Here is an 18,013-nt window from a genome sequence, read left to right as displayed (position 1 = left end):
CTGGTGACAGTTTTTCAACTGGGAAAATATTATTTGGAGGACTGATAGAATGCACTATGTAGGTATAGACACTCATTTTTCTACTATTAAGCATTTATTTTTAGAAAATGGGCATTTGTGGGGAGGTGGTGGTCACAGGCTTAAGTATAGCCATCATCTTCAAATAGCTTCCATGTTCAACCCATGTTTCTAAGGCAAATCAGGTAACCCGCTTCCTCATCTATTCTCACTGCCCATTAAAATGTGCTCATTACTTCCATTAGGAGGATGAAAAGATTGGAAAGTCCCCAGGTACCACCACTTAACAACCTTCTCCTGGGGAGTCAAAAGTCTCATTTTTCTTTTGTTCTTTTCATTTAAAAGTACTTACATCATGAAAGAGACACATTCTTCACTGCTGGGGAATCTATTTCTCAAGACTTCATTAGACCAAGCAATAGAATTAATGTTGAAATGAAGTAAGTAGAAGCTTTTATAAAGCTAAAATGTAATTTAAAATGTGCTTATTTAAATAAAGGCACCAACAATTAACCTATAAAATTGTGAGGCATCTCTGAAATTTTGAGGTAGAACTGTTTATAATATGGACAAGAACGAAACCTATTGGAGAGCATTTTGAGTTTTGTGTAAGAGGTTCCCTCTAATAATATAAATTGGGGTGCAACTATATTTCTCTCTCAAATCATATTTACATAAACTTTCATCCTGGTTCAGAAGTGAGAAAACAAACCATCTCTTTTACTGATGGGTTTCTTTTATTACAAAATTAAAAAGTCATAATTAAGTTTGGCAGAAGGCAGGAGAAAGTTTAGTGAGGAAAATTCTCACAAATTCTAGGTACTCAGGCATGCCAAGGTCTTTCCCTCTACTTCTAAATTTCCCCTCCCCTCCTTTCACAGAATGTCTAAAAAAACTACACAGGGAGCAAAAAGTTTGATCAAAATATATTTAAAACAAGCAAGAAAAAATAATTTGGGCCTTAAGGATAACTTTGATCATTTTTTTAAACCAAGGTGAATAAAATGATATGTATAATGAGTTCAAGTATCAACTTATAAAAGATGTGATAAAGCAGAAAGCAAAGAACAAGAGGCCTCTTTTCTTCAGAAAAATGTATTTGCAATTCAAGTGTTCATATAAAAAGCATAAATTTTAAAAAGTTCATAGATGTATATGTATGTGTTGTATTTTTTCCCGAAGTGCTAACCGTGTCACCATTCATTGCAATTACAATCCAACATGTGCAAGGTAAATCCTTACACTGAAGTCACTCGCATAACCACTTCCCCAGAGCTGTTGTCTTCCGACAAGTCTTCATGGGTCCTCATCCGATTGAACAGATGCAACAGCACATAACCACACTGGAACCTTGGGGAGCTTAATTGTGTTGGGTGCACCAAGTTCCTATTCCGCAGAGCTGTCAATGGCAACCATAAAGTCCGACTGGTGGAAGATTCTCCCCGGCTGCTCTCTTCAATATCTGTGGCTTTGTCATAGTTTTGAACATCCCAGTGTAAGTTAACAGCTCGCCAACGCTTAAACACTCTGTAAACTGCAGCTCCTTCGTGGACAATGAGACCTAAAAATTACAATGGGGAAGAATAGGAAAAAAAAATACTGGTCATAATCAAGAGAGAAATGTTATTGAATATATTAGCAAGATATTAAAGAAATAGTTCTCTATGACTCATCATCATAAAGATATAAGGTACTCTGACCACTCAGATGTTATGTTAATGGCAAGCTTTTCTTAGCTTATAGGAATAGTGGCATAGACCATTATGCAACAATTTTATTATAATAAAAGAGAAAAACTACTAATAAACAGAGAATGCTATCATAGGTAGAATTAACTTAGCCATCACCAAGTCTCAGAACATATGTGGGACTCTGCATTGCCCTAAGAAGATCATGTGGTTCATTTATTCATTCATGCACTCTTATTATATATTTCTTCAGTGTCACAAGGAGCCAGATAATGGGAGAGGATGCTGGGCCCAAGTGGCAATTTAAATTGGGAAATAAATATTAAAGTGGCCACCATATTGTCATTTCCTAAAAACATGCCTGGTGCACAGTAGAAAGAGATATCTTTTGTTAAAGTATCCCTTCCTAAACAATCAACAACATAAATGATTGAACAGTTGCTGAAGAGCTTTGTGTCAGATATCTATTTCTTTGACTCAACAGTCTCATGAATTAAGTAACCCTCCCTTGGACAAACAAGGACTCTGCTCAGAATCAGACTGCTAGCAATAGTGAAGAAGGCTTCCAGTGCAGACAGCTGGTTCCAGAGTTCTTTGCACTTCATGCTCTATCATGAATAGAAAGCTTACATTTCAGAAAGAGAGAGAGAGTCTTGGGAAAATAAACACAAGTACTTCAATATCATACACTGCTGTCCATATATCACATAGTAAATCTAGTGCATGGTGTGATTTCTATCTTCTTCCCAGATACCACTACACCTTGCACTTTCACACAATTATTCTATTGTATGTAGTCCAAACCTTTTAAATTTGTGATGTGTCACCCCCCCCAAAAAAAAAGAAGAAAGAAAGAAATCCCCTAGAGCAGGGGATTCACTTAGAAAGAGAAGCAATGAGGAGCTCTACCCTTTCAGAAGGTTGGAAGCCCATTTAAAAAATAATAGTAAGGGGTCAGAATGATAGTGCAGAGGAGGGCACTTGTTTTCCATGCAGCCAAGCTGGGTTTGACTTCCCTGCATTCCAAATGGTCCCCACAGCTTGGAGTTTAGAGCAGTGTTTCTCAATTATTTTCTGTCATGGTCCCTAATAAGAAGAAAACATTTTTCGCACCCCCCGTGTGACTGTATTAAAAGTCTTTATTTAAAAAAGACTTTAACCTCCAAAACAAAACAAACCTCCAAAACAAAAATATATAAAATAATTTGAGCTGATTTTTTTTTAATCAGAGGTGATGTCTGGATTAGTGGCTACAATGAGCGTGTTCTGCAATGCATAGCTTTCAAAGCGGGGTTTGAAGCAGGATACAGCAACTCTCAGCTCCAGAGATATACAGAGACATAAACACGAGACTTAGCTTGTTATGACAGTGCTTGCTGAGGTCAAACGCACCCCCCTTTATAAAGCCTCGCGTCCCCCCTGGGAGGCACATCCCACTATTTGAGAAGCACTGGTTTAGAGTCAGGAGGAAGCCTCAAACATCACTGGATATAGCCCCCAAACAAACAAACAAACAAACAAACAAAATAGTGTTGAGGGCAATAAAGTCTTTTTTTCTTTTAAGATGAACCATGATATCTTAATAAGAGTATGTCAATGGGTACAGCAACTTTTAAATGATAAACATTAAAATAAAAAGATCTTACTCCCTAGAACTTTGAGCCTTGAGTGTATGACCCAAAAAGTATGGTAATTGCAGGGCTAGAGAAAGTCCAGCAGATAAGGCATTTTTCTTGCCAACTTGGGTTGGATCCCTGGTACCACATATATTTCCCTGATAACTTCCAGGAGTAATCCTGGAGCAAAACTGTAAGCCCTGAACACTACAGGCTGTGACCCCAAACCAAAAACAACATCCCAACTCATTGCATAATTGTATGTATTCAAGGAAAAAAATCACAATCTCTCATTCAACCTGGAGACAATGAATAAACTAGTGTTTGCATTTAAAAGTAACTGTAATAATGAAGTAAAAGTGGATCCTAATGTTGACTGGAAGAACACAAATTTGAAAAAACATAAGAACTTCATTATTCACTGCAATGAACAATAGTCAGGATCAGCCAATGATCAAGGGCACCCCAACAGATTCATGGGTAAAGAAGTTGTGGTTTAGGATTGAAGCAACAGCACAGAAAGTTTTGCCTTGCATGTGGCTTACCCAGGTTTATCCCTGACATTCTATACGGTCCATCAAGCCTGCCAGGAGTGATTTCTGAGCACATAGCCAGGAGTAACCGTAGAACACTGCTAGGTGTGACAGAGAGAGAGGAGAAAGAGAGAGAGAGAGATAGAGAGAGAGAATGAAAAGAATAAGCTGTGATCTACATACACAGTAGAAGAAGCAACTCAGCCAAGAGAAAAGTTAAGATTTTCTTAAAATTTTCTTTTGAGACAAGAAGGATGGAACTAAAAGAAATTTTCTAAGAGAAAAATGTCAGGGGAAAAACATGCACCAAGTGGTGATTTTACTTAAAATGTGGCAGGATGTGACATAATAAAATAAAGCAGGGGAAAGGCAAAGGGAAATAAATCCTTGGACTGACCACAGAACTGGGCCTACCAAAGTGGGAGGAGGAAAAGAAGAAAATTGTTAGAAGTGATGAAGAGAAACTGGCACTGAGGGGAGGGTCAATTAAAGTAATGCATATTTGAAGAGGTTTGGCAGTGTTTACTTAAGACATAGACAGCCTTGTAAACTTTCTCTTGTTACCACAATAAAGTTAAGGAATAGAGCCAAAAGACATCCTACATGGAGTAAGGCATGTCCTTTGCATGTGGCCCAAGTGGTCTTATCCTACTCTGAGTACCATGTATAGTCTCCTGAGCCCTTCAAGGTTTCTCTTCTGAGTGCATAGCTTTGAACACAGCAGGGAGTGTGATCATAACAACCCAACAAAAGTCACATTAAAAAGGTAAAAGTTTTGGAAAGAAATAATTGAGAATTAAAAAGATACCACACAATAGATTGTGGGGATGAAGGTAACAAAGATGCAGAAACAGAGGTAAACTGAATGGAAAATACAGATATGGTGCTGGGGCTTGGGTGGTAGTGAGATATGGTAACAAGGTAATTAAAACCAGACATACTGAAGCTTAAGTGATAGCACAGTAGGTAAGGGCACTTGCATTTTATGCAGACAATCCAGGTTCTATCCCAGCATTCCATATGGTCCCCAAACTCCCATCAAGAGTGATCCTTGAGCATAGAGCCAGGAATAAACCCCAAGCAGTGCTGAGTGTGACCCCAAAGCAAGCAAACAAAAATACATAGTAAGACTATTATAACTTTGTAATATAAACTATAACAATTTTTAAAAAATAAAATACATGGCATATTAATGGATATAGCTATATATGGTAGAAATTCTTGGGATTTCATGAAAGCATGACCACCAAATTTATTTTTTTATATATTTATTTAAACTTCTTGATTACACATATGATTGTAGTTGGATTTCAGTCATGTAAAGAACACCCCCCTTCACCAGTGCAGCATTCCCATCACCAATGTCCCAAATCTCTTTTCTCCACACCCCCTGCTGTACTCAAAATGGGCTTTCTACTTCCTTATTCATTCACATTGTTATGATATTTCTCAATGTAGTTATTTATCTAATGGCACTCATCATTCTTTGTGGTGAACTTCACGTTGTGAGCTGGACCTTCCAGCCCTCCTCTCTTTCATCTCTGAAAATTATTGCAAAAATATCTTTTATTTTTCTTAAAACCCGTAGATGAGTGCAACTATTCTGCATCTATCTCTCTCCCTCTGGACTTTTTCACTCAGCATAATAGATTCCATGTACATCCATGTATAGGAAAATTTCATGACTTCATCTCTACTGACAGCTGCATAATATTCCATTGTGTATATGTACCACAGTTTCTTTAGTCATTCATCTGTTGAAGGGCATCTTGGTTGTTTTCAAAGTCTGGCTATTGTAAATAGTGCCTCAATGATATAGGTGTGAGAAAAGGACTTTTATATTGTATTTTTGTGTTCCTAGGGTATATCCCTAGGAGTGGCATAGCTGGATCTTATGAGAGCTCAATTTCCAGTTTTGGGAGAAATCTCCATATCACTTTCCATAAAGGTTGGACTAGATGTCAATCCCACCAGCAGTGAATATGAGTTTCTTTCTCTCCACATTCCCATCAGTACTGCTTGTTCACATTCTTTGTGATGTGCGCCAATCTCTGTAACATGAGATGGTACCTAATAGTTGTTTTGATTTGCATCTTCCTGATGATTAGTGATGTGGAGGCTTTTTCAATGTGCCCTTTGGCCATTTGTATTTCTTCTTGACAAAGTGTCTGTTCATTACTTCTCCCCATTTTGTAATGGGATTAAATTTTTTTTCCTTGTAAAGTTCTGTCAGTGCCTTGTATATTTTGGATATTAGGCCCTTATCTGATGGGTATTGGGTGGACAGTTTCTCCCATTCAGTGGGTGGTTTTTGTATCCTGGGCACTATTTCCTTTGAGTTGCAGAAGCTTCTCAGCTTGATATATTCCCATCTGTTTATCTCTGCATCCAATTGTTTGGAGAGTGCTATTTACTCCTTAGAGATGCTTTTAGTCTCAATGTCATGGAATGGTTTACCTATGTGTTGTTTTATATACCTCATTGTTTTAGGTCTGATATCAAGGTCTTTAATCCATTTGGATTTTACCTACATACATGGTGTAAGCTCGGGGCCTGAGTTCACTTTTTTTGCAAGTGGCCAACCAGTTGTGCCAACACTACTTGTTGAAGAGGCTTTCCTTGCTCCATTTAGGATTTCTTTATCCTTTATCAAAAGCTAGGTGATTGTATGTCTGGGAACATTTTCTGAGTACTCAAGCCTATTCTACTAATCTGAGGGTCTGTCTTTATTCTAATACCATGCTATTTTGATAACTAGTGCTTTGTAATACAGTTTAAAATTGGGGAAAGTAATGCCTCCCAAATTCCTTTTCCGAAGGATTGCTTTAGCTATTCAAGGGTGTTTATTGTTCCAAATGAATTTCAAAAGTGTTAGAACCACTTCTTTGAAGAAATGTCATGGGTATTTTTAAAGGGATTGCATTAAATCTATGCAATGCTTTGGGGAATATTGCCATTTTAATGACGTTAATCCTTCCAGGGTATATATTTCCATTTCCACATGTCCTCTCTTATTTCTTGGAGCAGGTTTTTATAGTTTTTTTGTTGTATAGGTCCTTCACGTCTTTAGTCAAGTTGACTCAAAGAGTTTGTGTGACATTAATGTGAATGGGGTTGTTTTCTTAATGTCCATTTCTTTCCTATCATTATTGGTGTATAAAGAGGCCATTGATTTTTGTGTGTTAATTTGTAGCCTGCCATATTGCTATATAAATCTATTGTTTCTAGAAGCTTTTTGGTAGAGTGTTTAGGGTTTTCTAAATAGATTATCATGTCATCTGCAAACAGCGAGAGCTTGACTTCTTCCTTTCCTATCTGGATTCCTTAATATTTTTTTCTTGTCTAATCACTATAGCAAGTACTTCCAGTACTATGTTGAATAGGAGTGGTGAGAGAGGATAGCCTTGTCTTGTACTAGATTTTAGAGAAAAAGGCTTTTACTTTTTCTCCATTGAGGATAATATTTGCCTTTGGCTTGGACCACCAAATTTATGATAGTACAGAGGGGATAAAAGAAAGAAGGTGGGCAAAGACTTCTGAGTGAGCTTTCAATTGTTATCTCATGTCACATTTTAAAGGGTGGGGTGGATGTTCCAACAACAGGAGACTGAGGTATGAAATAGACAATCCATGTAGAGAGATAAATAAGGAGGTTGCCCTATATTTTTAAATAGGAGAAGTCAGAAGCTAGACTAGAATTGCATTTTTGAAAGAGGAAAAATCAGTCTTCCACATTTTTAAGATCCGAGAATTGTGTGGTTGTGAGTGGAAGTAACTTCTCCACAGGTACAAAAGATAAAGGTTTAGGCATAGTTTGGGGAGGAGAAATTATTTTTTTCCAGCAATACCATTTAAAAGATGAGATATCCAGTCCTGCGTCTCTTGCCATATCTGGAAAATTTCTGACACACATTCTCAACTGCATCCCAAATATATGATCAACGGTCACTAAAAATGTTTAGGGCTTAGGCTGAGAGTTAGTACAAGAAGAAGGGCATTTTCCTTGCAATAGTCAAACCAGTTTTTTTCCTGGCATCACAGATGGTCACCAAAGAACCACCAGAGTGATCCTTAAGCAACAAGGCCAAGAGTAAGCCCTGAGCACCATTGGGTGATACTTGCCCAAATGTTTGCAGTTTAGTCAATGAAAGAGTCATATGACTAATAATATATGCCACCTGAGTAATGTGAAATTTTAATTAATCTCAATGATAGCATTTCAAATAATGTTTTTACAAAGAAATAAATCAGGATTGACCTAACCAACCGAGTAATTTGGGGAAACAGACAAAATTGGGAGCCAATAGTAGCAGATTGCAATTGATGATTCTATTAGAAGCTTCCTGAAATCTCTATGGCCCATGATTGAATTATTCTAGTTCTATTTTTCCTCTTTAAAATGCAGTTGGAACACCTAATCTCTACACTCAGCAGGATTGTATGAAGACAAATTAGAATTCATCAAACTTGGTTTTCCTCAGAGATGGTAACTCTATAAATGCAAGACATTGTTATTAATTGAAAGTCAATAACAAAAAGTGAATCTACATGGTAAGGCACATCCATTCCCATTGATCCCCAAACCAATTAGAATCTGGGACAGGCTCATTCCCAGCAAGTGTCACAGGGAAGGATGGACTCCGGGGTAAAGTCACTCATTGCACAATGCTATTTTTTTTCTATCGATTTCCTTTGGAAGTTCAGATATAAGATCATTTATTAACGTTTAAAGGCACTTCCTAAGAATATATTCTGAGGAGCCCTTTTTTAAATATATAAAACTGACCAACTTGCAGCAATAGCACCCAAAATCTTTGTACATTGTGAGCTAAAAGTTTCCACAAAGACATTCAACACCATGGGTGTACCTAAGTATTCATCAACATTACAAGTCGTGAGTGATAAGTATGTCTAATTTTATTCTCCATGAGCATTCAGAATTGTTCCTCTTTTTTGAAACTTATATTCTATGGAACAATGAGAACCCCCCCTTTTCTTTTTTCCCCATTTCACTCATGTTGTCCTCTAGAATGTGCAATTAGAGATTCTCTCTTTAGATATTCTGCATTGTGACAAGAACCTTTAGAACAAGTGCTTATGGCAAATCCTGAAGCCCATGATTGTAGAAATGTAGGAGTGAGGATTGATTCCCCTCTAGCTCAGGTGTTAGAAAACTGATTTTTCAAAGCTCTGTTGCCACTTGTCCTGCCTGTCTATGGTCATGCTGGTCTCAGAGGGAAGTTCACTTTTCCTACGCACATAACTGTCTGAAGAATAACTCAATATAAGCCTAAAAATGGATTTGTCTGGGTACTTAAGTTCAAAGCAATAGCCTTATATTTAATTTTTTCATTTATCCACTAATTATGATGGGAAAAAGCAGTCATGATTTCTACAAAATGTAAACACTAAATTTTTTAGAATATCTTCCACATTTAATGATGCTATAATTTTAATATGGTGATTTGTGGGACTTTACATTTTAAAGCTTGAAAAAATGGAGAGGGAGAAAGAAAATGAGAGGGGAGAGGAAAGCGTTTTTTATTTTTAGTAAATCATTTTTGCAAGTAATAGTCCATGGGAGCATTCCCTTATTGATATGCAACAGAATATTTTTTATTAGGGAATTACTTTTAAAGCAGTTTTAAGTATTTTTGTTTGGAATAATAGCACACTGTTATGTAAGTAAAGCACACCCCAAATTTTGAAGTGGTGTATTAGTTTAAATTCTCAAAAGGTAACAGCAAATACACTAAACATCCAACAAAATGACAGAAAAGACCATCAAATTACATATGATCATATAGTCACATGACTGCATATATGCACACACAATAATTTTCAATATAGACACACTGTACGTTTCAATGAACAGAGACTTGCAGACTTCATGTTCAAATACAAATTTCGCTATTAACCACCCAAACCCCTGATAAAATATTTTCAATATTTTGAGTTGCCAGTTTCAACTTTTGTTCAATAGGTTTTAAAAAAAATTTTAACTAAATTATCATGAAAGATTAGTGTTATGCCAAGCACCATGCTAGATGCTTTTACATGTATGATTTTTCATTTCAACTTGACAGATCACAAATAAAAACCTATTAGAAAACAATTTCATGGAAATTGGTGGCAGAAGCTGAGACCAAGGTTTAACCACTTGTCCAACCCAAGAAACTTGAGCAATGAAACTCAAATAGGAGTTCAAGCTGTTTTTTAGTAATCCTTAAAGACAAACCTTCTTGCCCACACTGATTATTTCCAGAAGACTCTTAATCATAGAATGACTCACTGGCTACCACTGCTGTTATCTCCATCAGACTCATCCCTATGTGCAAGTCTTCATGCTGGTATGATAACATTTGCCAGTGGAAAATTTGAGCCAGAAAATGGGACTCTCAAAATGAGGGTGATATACTTTTCCAAAGAGGATGAAACATCAAATTCCTTTCTTCTCATGTGCATATATCAAGAAAAGGCCATATAATTATGAAGCAAGACACTGAGTGGAGAGTTCATCAAAAACATTGAATTTGGCCATAGTTGTATGGTTAATAAAGCCTTGTTGTTCAGGCTCCCTCATTATGGTATTTTCCTAGAGTAACAACAAAAGACTAAGGCAGATAGTTGCTCCATTCCATCTCCTTTTCATATACTCAGTAAATTTAGGCTTTGAGGCAACAATTTGGGCTGAATTACCACTTTTCAACTCCTTGAAACATTATAAATTCCCATCTATCTACCTTTAGGAGAGAAGAGTTGGAAAGCAGGATTTAAAGATAAGTATTTGGGGCTCAGAAGTGTTTCAGGGGAGTCACCCTCACCCAAGCTTCCCTGAAAACACAAGGTTCTCTCCGATGAAAGCACAGAGGAGAAGAGGTGTGTTGGGGAGTAAGCAAGAGGTGCCTTGGAAATTGAACCACCAACACCTCACCATGGACACTGGATCACCAAAAAGTTTCTTGTTAAAATGTCCAGGATTTCTCAGTTGAATTTCAATACTCCCCATTGCCAGCCATTTTTCTCTTTTCTCAAATTCCATAAAATTGGCACAAAACCAACTCTGTAACCTTCTTCCTGTTTGAACCGAAGAGTAGTGGGTACTGATACTAAAACATAAATGCGGAATTTATGTCCTTTAGTTTATTTGCAGTCCCAGGGACTGAGCCAGATCTGATACAGAAAAGGTATGCACTTTGCTACTGAGTCACATCCCCAGTCCTGGAATTGATTTCATTTAATGATAGTATAAGTCAATTTCATCAATTGACCTCACTTTTAACTACCTAATTTCCAGTACTGGGTAACTATAACATAGCCATAAGTGTGGCTATAAGCATGGCTATGCCAAAGGCCTAGAAAAGCCTTGCTACAATCATCTTTGCTAGAATATGGAATAATACACATTAATCCTCCTGACACAACCTCCCCAACTTATCCTACTTTAAATAAATGTAATTTATTTAATAAGTAAAGTTATTAAATAAATAAACAAAAAATCATAAATAAATAATGATAAATAAAAATAAATAATTATAAAAATGACTGTAATATAAATAACTTACACCGGCTCACAATATGAAGCTCACCACAAAGAGTAGTGAGTGCTGTTAGGGAAATAACTACACTAACAAATATCATGACTATCTTTTTTTTTTTTTTTTTTTTTTTGGTTTTTTTTTTTTTTGGTTTTTGGGCCACACCCGTTTGACGCTCAGGGGTTACTCCTGGCTATGTGCTCAGAAATCGCCCCTGGCTTGGGGGGACCATATGGGACGTCGGGGGATCGAACCGCGGTCCTGATCCTTGGCTAGCGCTTGCAAGGCAGACACCTTACCTCCAGTGCCACCTACCCGGCCCCATGACTATCTTAATGAGTGAGAGAAGTAAAATGCCTGTCTCGAATACAGGCAGGATTGGGAAGGGCAGGGGGCATTGGTGATGAGAATGTTGCACTGGTGAAGAGGGGTGCGCTGCTTATGACTGAAACCCAACTACAATCATGTTTGTAATCATGGTGTTTAAATAAAGATTTTATATTAAAAAATAACTTATACAATTTTAAATAAATTTATTAAAATAAGTTAAATAAATATATGGAGACTTCAATGTTAGTGTCAAGGTCATTGATTTAAAAGTCTTTCCACAAAGGGACAGATATAGAATTATCACATTCAATGCAGCATATAAAAAGATGATAGTATTGTAATAATATCCAGAGACAATAGAGTTGAGGACCAGAAGGAACAGTCCATGGTAGGAAGTTTCCCACAAATAGCAGAAGAGAACAGTGAGGGCAGATAAGGGGCCACTATGACAATGATAGTTGAAAATAATCACTCTGAACAAAAATGGGGTGCTGAAAGGAAATAAAGTGATAAGCATGATGCCCCTTAGTAACAATATTACAAACCACATTGTCTAAAAGGGGACAAAAGAGATGAATTGAGAAAGAAAGAAAGAGAAAAGAAAAATATTTGCCCCAGAGGCAGGCAGGGGGAAAGTCATGAGGGAAACTGGGACTTTGGTGGCAGGAAATGTGCACTGGTGAAGAAACCCAACTATATTATGAACCATGGTGTTTAAATAAAGTAATTAATAATAAGTAAATTATTAAATACAAATAAGAGCACCTCATCTTCATCAACATCTTGCTAACACAAATCTTAAAGAAATAACTATAAAGCAAGTAGTCCTCTTAGTTTTTTACTAGTGTTTTGCTAGCTTGAACTATACTTAAAGTTTAATGTATATATACACAGATATACTACCAAAATTTTAACTTAAAGAGAAATATTAGGGAATTAAAAAAAACAATTACTATGTGAGTACAAAATTTATTAAGCTCACAAAATAATAACAAATAAATACCTTAAAATTTCAGCCTCTGAAAATTATCATCCTGATAAGATACAAAAATTTTAATGAATATACACTCCTTGTATTGTTGACATCGAGCAAGGAATGTTAAGAAATATTTTGCAAAATCTGTATTTGCGCATAAAAATTTGTAAAGAATGAGTTCTTTCAACTGTCAAATATCATTAGATAAGTAGGTAGGTAGATGTGTGTGCATATTCTTGTGAGAGAAACGGAGAGAGAGAGAGAAGGTGAAGGAGGGAGAGGGAGAAAGATTGAGAGAGAAAGAGATAAGAGAAAAAGATTAAGCGAGATTTTCCTCTCAAAATCAGGTTGAGAATGATGAATGAGTATGACATATTAGTCACAGAGCTTAAAGCTCAGAGGTTCAAACACTAATTCATCACTATCATTGGAAAAATTGTCTATACAAGAAATGTGAAAAAGAACCACTGGTTCTTTTCATGTTGAGAAACTTACACAACATGAAAACTCTGGAGGCTAGAAGCCATTTGGTCCCTACGCATAGATGCTGAGTCCCACCCTTCCTAAATGAGAGTGTAGTACAAGGGAAATGAGCCATAATGACAACTCTCTGAGATCTCGCATCCCGGATATTGCCATTGTCTCTTTTCCAGTCCTCTCCATGAAAGATGCCAGTCATCCCCCTACCTAGAGGCAAAGAGCAACACAGGGACTGCTGTGTTGGTGATGTTACTTGCTAGGAACAAACAAGGCCACCAAGCCCACTTTTCACATCAGGTATAAGCTTTCACTATGGTGGTAAGGGAGTCCCTTCTCTGAAAGGTGCTTCAGAGGTGAATTTGCAACCTCCATAGTGACCCAAATTCAAACAAGTCAATGAACACCAAACTTTGGGATTCTCTCTTTCTGCCACTACGTTCTGCTAATGCTGGCTTCTTAGCCAATCTGAGATCAAAACATATACTGGTAAGAAGCTTGCCACAAAGAGTAGGGGAGAACATTTAGGGTGGAGAAGGGAGCACTATGATCATGAGAGTTGGAAATGTCCACTCTGGACAAGAACTGGGTGCTGAAGGGTTGATAAAGTGATTTGCATGGTAACTCTTCATTAACAATAGTACAAACCACAGTGTCTACAAGAAAAACAAAAGAAGAAAAGGAAGGAAGGAAGGGAGGGAGGGAGGAAGGGAAGGAAGGAAGGAAGGAAGGAAGGAAGGAAGGAAGGAAGGAAGGAAGGAAGGAAGGAAGGAAGGAAGGAAGGAAGGAAGGAAGGAAGGAAGGGAGGGAGGGAGGGAGGGAGGGAGGAAGGGAGGGAGGGAGGGAGGGAAGGAGGGAGGGAGGGAGGAGAGAAAGGGTGGGGGAGGAGAGAGAGAATGCCATAGAGGCAGGCAGGGATGAGGATGGGGGAGGGGCATGTAGGAAACTGAGGTCACTGGTGGCTGAAAATGTACACTGGTGAAGGGTGTTGAACACTGTATGATTAAAACTCAATAATGAATAACTTTGTAATTGAATCTCACAATGATTCAATTAATAAATTTATTTTTTAAAAATCAAAGGCAAAACCTTTGATTTTAAACTGCCTTACTTCATACCAGCATGGAGGCCAATTTATTTATACACCAGTGACACCAATCATCTGTGTGCTCCCCAAATGTAGGAACCTAATGTCTACATCACTGCAGGAATTTTATGAATCTTTGTGAAAGAAGAGAGTAACCAACCCTGAAATCTAAAAAAAAAAAAAAAATAACAAGGATGAACTTAACAGTGTCATGGCAGTGAGTGTGAAACAGAAAATATCTTAACTCCTATTCTTTAAAACATTAGAGAAATATTCCTAAGAGAACATACATATAGACAGATAGACAGACAGAGGCACTTCCAGACCAGAGGTGAATAAAGAGAATTGGATCCATCCTCCACGATAGCAGGCTTTGGTCTTAGGAACATTGGTCCCTGCAGGCTCTTTGTTTATATGCAAATATATGTTTGTGTACACACATACACACAAAGAGCTCCTTGAGCTACATGGGTTTGAACTACTTTGGGTCACCTACATGCATGGGGCTTTAACCAAACCTCCATGATCAATAAATGAAGCAGATCGTGTAAATGTATTCTCTTTTTCTTAACAACATTTTCTTGGCTAGCCTACTTTGTTGTAAGAACGAAGTGTATAATACATGAAACATGCAACATGAGCTCATAAACTGTCCCTATTATTGGTAATACTTTCAGTCAGGTTATTAGTGATGAAATTAATGGAGGCAGTAGAAGATTTTCAGTCAAGTTGGTTGGTGTCTCCAACCCTGTCTTGTTTAAGAGTAAACTCAGTAAACTATGTACACAAACACACATATATGATTCTAACACACATATTCACACACACTCCTAAAACCCCAATTAGTTGGCCTTGGTTCCTCCCTGCTATTTCCAGGCAAAATAGGAAGGAAAAAAATGATGTTACTACTCATTTGTTCACTTGCTTTTCTAATAAATCAGTCAACTGAGATAATGATTTATTTTATTCATTGGTAGGTAGAAAACTCTCCTGTCATTTTTGATTAGTTACCCTGGGGCACAAATCTGTCACTGGCATATTTAAGAATGTCCTTAAAAAGCTCTTTACACTGTTACTCATAATAAGGGTACATGATATGTTGATACCTTTAGTTAACAAAGACCAAAAAAAAAAATCGTGCTATATTATTAAAGATTCTACTCAAGAAAGCTTGAGAACAAAGAATAATATCTGTAGATATGATTTCAACAATAACAAAAGAATTGAGCCCAAATTTTTTTGTTGTTTGTTTTTGGACCACACCCAGTGAAGCTCAGGGGTTACTCTTGGCTATGCACTCAGAAATTGCTCCTGACTTGGGGGACCATATGGGAATCTAGGTCTGTCCTGGATCAGCTGTTTAAAAAGGTAACTGCCCTACCACTGTGCTATCGATCCAGCCCAGAACCCAAAACTTTTATTTCTATCAAGACACCTGGAAGTTCCATCATAATGCAGGAGTGTAAATGGTAATCAGGCTAATTTCAATTGAAGGCAATTCCAGTTCTGCCCTTTATTCACAATGAATGAAGCACCTTGCAAACAAAGTTGTGATATCATAAGTGTCATGTCACTAAGTCATATTACACACACCTACACACACACACAGACACACAGACACACAGACACACAGACACACACACACACACACACACACACACACATATATATATATATCAGAGGGATGAGGAGACAGTCCCTGAATTTAAAGCTGAAAAAGATGAGCTCTAATTTCACCCAACTCCTTCATTTGGGGTGGATGAGAATTCTGAGACCCAGAGAACTTGACATGCTTTGCTCAAGGGGTCATTATTAGTGTCCCAGCCCCACATTACTAAGCACACTCTTGACACCTAGACCAGGATTTGCTCTGCAAGATCTCAGGAGACTCCTTAGTCAGAGATGGTTCTAACTAGTGTCTGTTGGACAAGGAAAGCATTGTGCGGACAATGGAGTAGCTAAATCCAACCCTCTTCAATAATACTAGAGACTGAACTTGTAAATACTCCTCTACCCTATTTTTTGGGGGAGGTTGGGAAGGGTTTGGAGGAGTGGATGATAATTCACTATGCTCAGGTCTTATTTGTGGCTCCGCTCTTAGGGATCACTATTGGCAGGCCTCAGGATCATATGAGTTATGAGGGATTGACCTAGGTTGGATTGCATGCAAGGCATCTGACCTACACATTGAATTCTCTAATTGTCTCTGGACTTGTAAATTCTTTATTTTTTACCTAAAGAATTACCTATATTATAGCATTTAGACTGTGTTTGAGTGGACTACAGTGACCTTCACAGTAAAAAGAAAATGCAACAACCCAAAGAACTCAATAGACAGTGATGTAATGATATTTGGTTTTAAAAGCCAATTGATGGCCCATCTTCTATATTAATTGAAGCTCTTAGGATAGGAAGTCAACTTTGGTTGATATTTTCTTCCTACAAGAAAGGCAGTTTTTAAATAGGGACTGTTAGTGGATTTCTCCTAGTGGCAGATTAAAAAACCAAAAACCTACACTACTGAGCATTCCTTTCTTCAGGGTAAATTGCACATGGATCTTTTATTTAATCCTTGAAGGTGAGGATAATACTCTAAAAGATCTAATTAAAATGTCTAATTAAAATGTATTTATCTCTGTGATCTGTAATAAGATGTTTTTATTTCTGGTGGCTTTGCTTTTAGTTTCTCTTAAATCACACAAGTAGTGGGTAAATTCCAAATATAATCTACCATCTAAATCTATAGAAAATTTCTAGCTCTTCAGTTTTATGCACATAATATCAGTGAGACTTTCATGGAAAACAGTGGCATTTAAAAGTGAATATTAAAATGCAGATTTCCTGAGATTTCCTTACATGCTCCATTCTGTGATATAGTCACAAAATCCAAGCTAGAGGAGCAATTTCTGAGCACATAGCCAGTAGTAAGCCCTGAGCATCACCAGGTGTGTCCCAAAAACAAACAAACAAAAAAAAGGCAAAGAAAAACAAAGAACTGTGCTCCTTTACCTAAATCCGTCTTATTAAGAACTTGTTTTTGCTTAGAATAATAGTGAAGGATGACTTTGGTCTAGACCAAATCATAGAAAACATGACTTTGTTATCCCTTAAAGATTCCCCATTTTTATTAAAAAATTAAAACAAAACTTTCTTTTGCATATCTGGAAACCTGCACACCTGGGGTTCATCTCCATGTACCTCTCTGTGGTTCCCTGTGACTCAAGAGAAGTGCTGGCAAGGATGTGGAGAGAAAGGAACTCTTATCCACTGCTGGTGGGAATGCCGACTAGCTCAACCTTTCTAGAGAGCCATATGGAGATTCCTCCAAAAACTGGAAATTGAGCTCCCATACAATCCAGCTATACCACTCCTAGGAATATACCCTAGGAACACAAAAATGCAATACAAAAACCCCTTCCTTACACCTATATTTACTGCAGCACTATTTACCATAGCAAGACTCTGGAAACAACCAAGATGCCCTTCAACAGATGAATGGCTAAAGAAACTGTGGTACATATACACAATGGAATATTATGCAGCCATCAGGAGAGATGAAGTCATGAAATTTTCCTGTACATGGAATCTATTATGCTGAGTTAAATAAATCATCTATGGGTTTTAAGAAAAATGAAAGACATTTCTCAACAATTTTCAGAGACAAAAGAGAGGAGGGCTGGACGTTACAGCCCACCTCATGAACCTCACCACAAAGAGTGATGAGTTTAGTTAGAAAAATAACTACATTTC

At 37.3% G+C, this 18,013-nt stretch overlaps 1 protein-coding gene across 1 annotated transcript in view; it reads right to left on the bottom strand.

The window, feature by feature from the left end:
• Positions 1 to 1,097: 1,097 nt before the first annotated feature.
• The window catches only part of MARCHF11 (membrane associated ring-CH-type finger 11), a 134,419-nt gene continuing 117,503 nt past the window's right edge, over positions 1,098 to 18,013 (bottom strand). The window contains exon 4 of the mRNA XM_049769021.1: positions 1,098 to 1,579. Coding sequence (XP_049624978.1) covers positions 1,257 to 1,579 — 323 coding nt within the window. The 3' untranslated portion in view covers positions 1,098 to 1,256. The remainder of the gene's footprint in view (positions 1,580 to 18,013) is intronic.

The sequence above is a fragment of the Suncus etruscus genome, chromosome 2 (genome assembly GCF_024139225.1).
Source record: "Suncus etruscus isolate mSunEtr1 chromosome 2, mSunEtr1.pri.cur, whole genome shotgun sequence".
NCBI classification, from domain to species: Eukaryota; Metazoa; Chordata; class Mammalia; order Eulipotyphla; family Soricidae; genus Suncus; species Suncus etruscus.
This window is presented reverse-complemented; position numbering and strand designations above follow the sequence as displayed.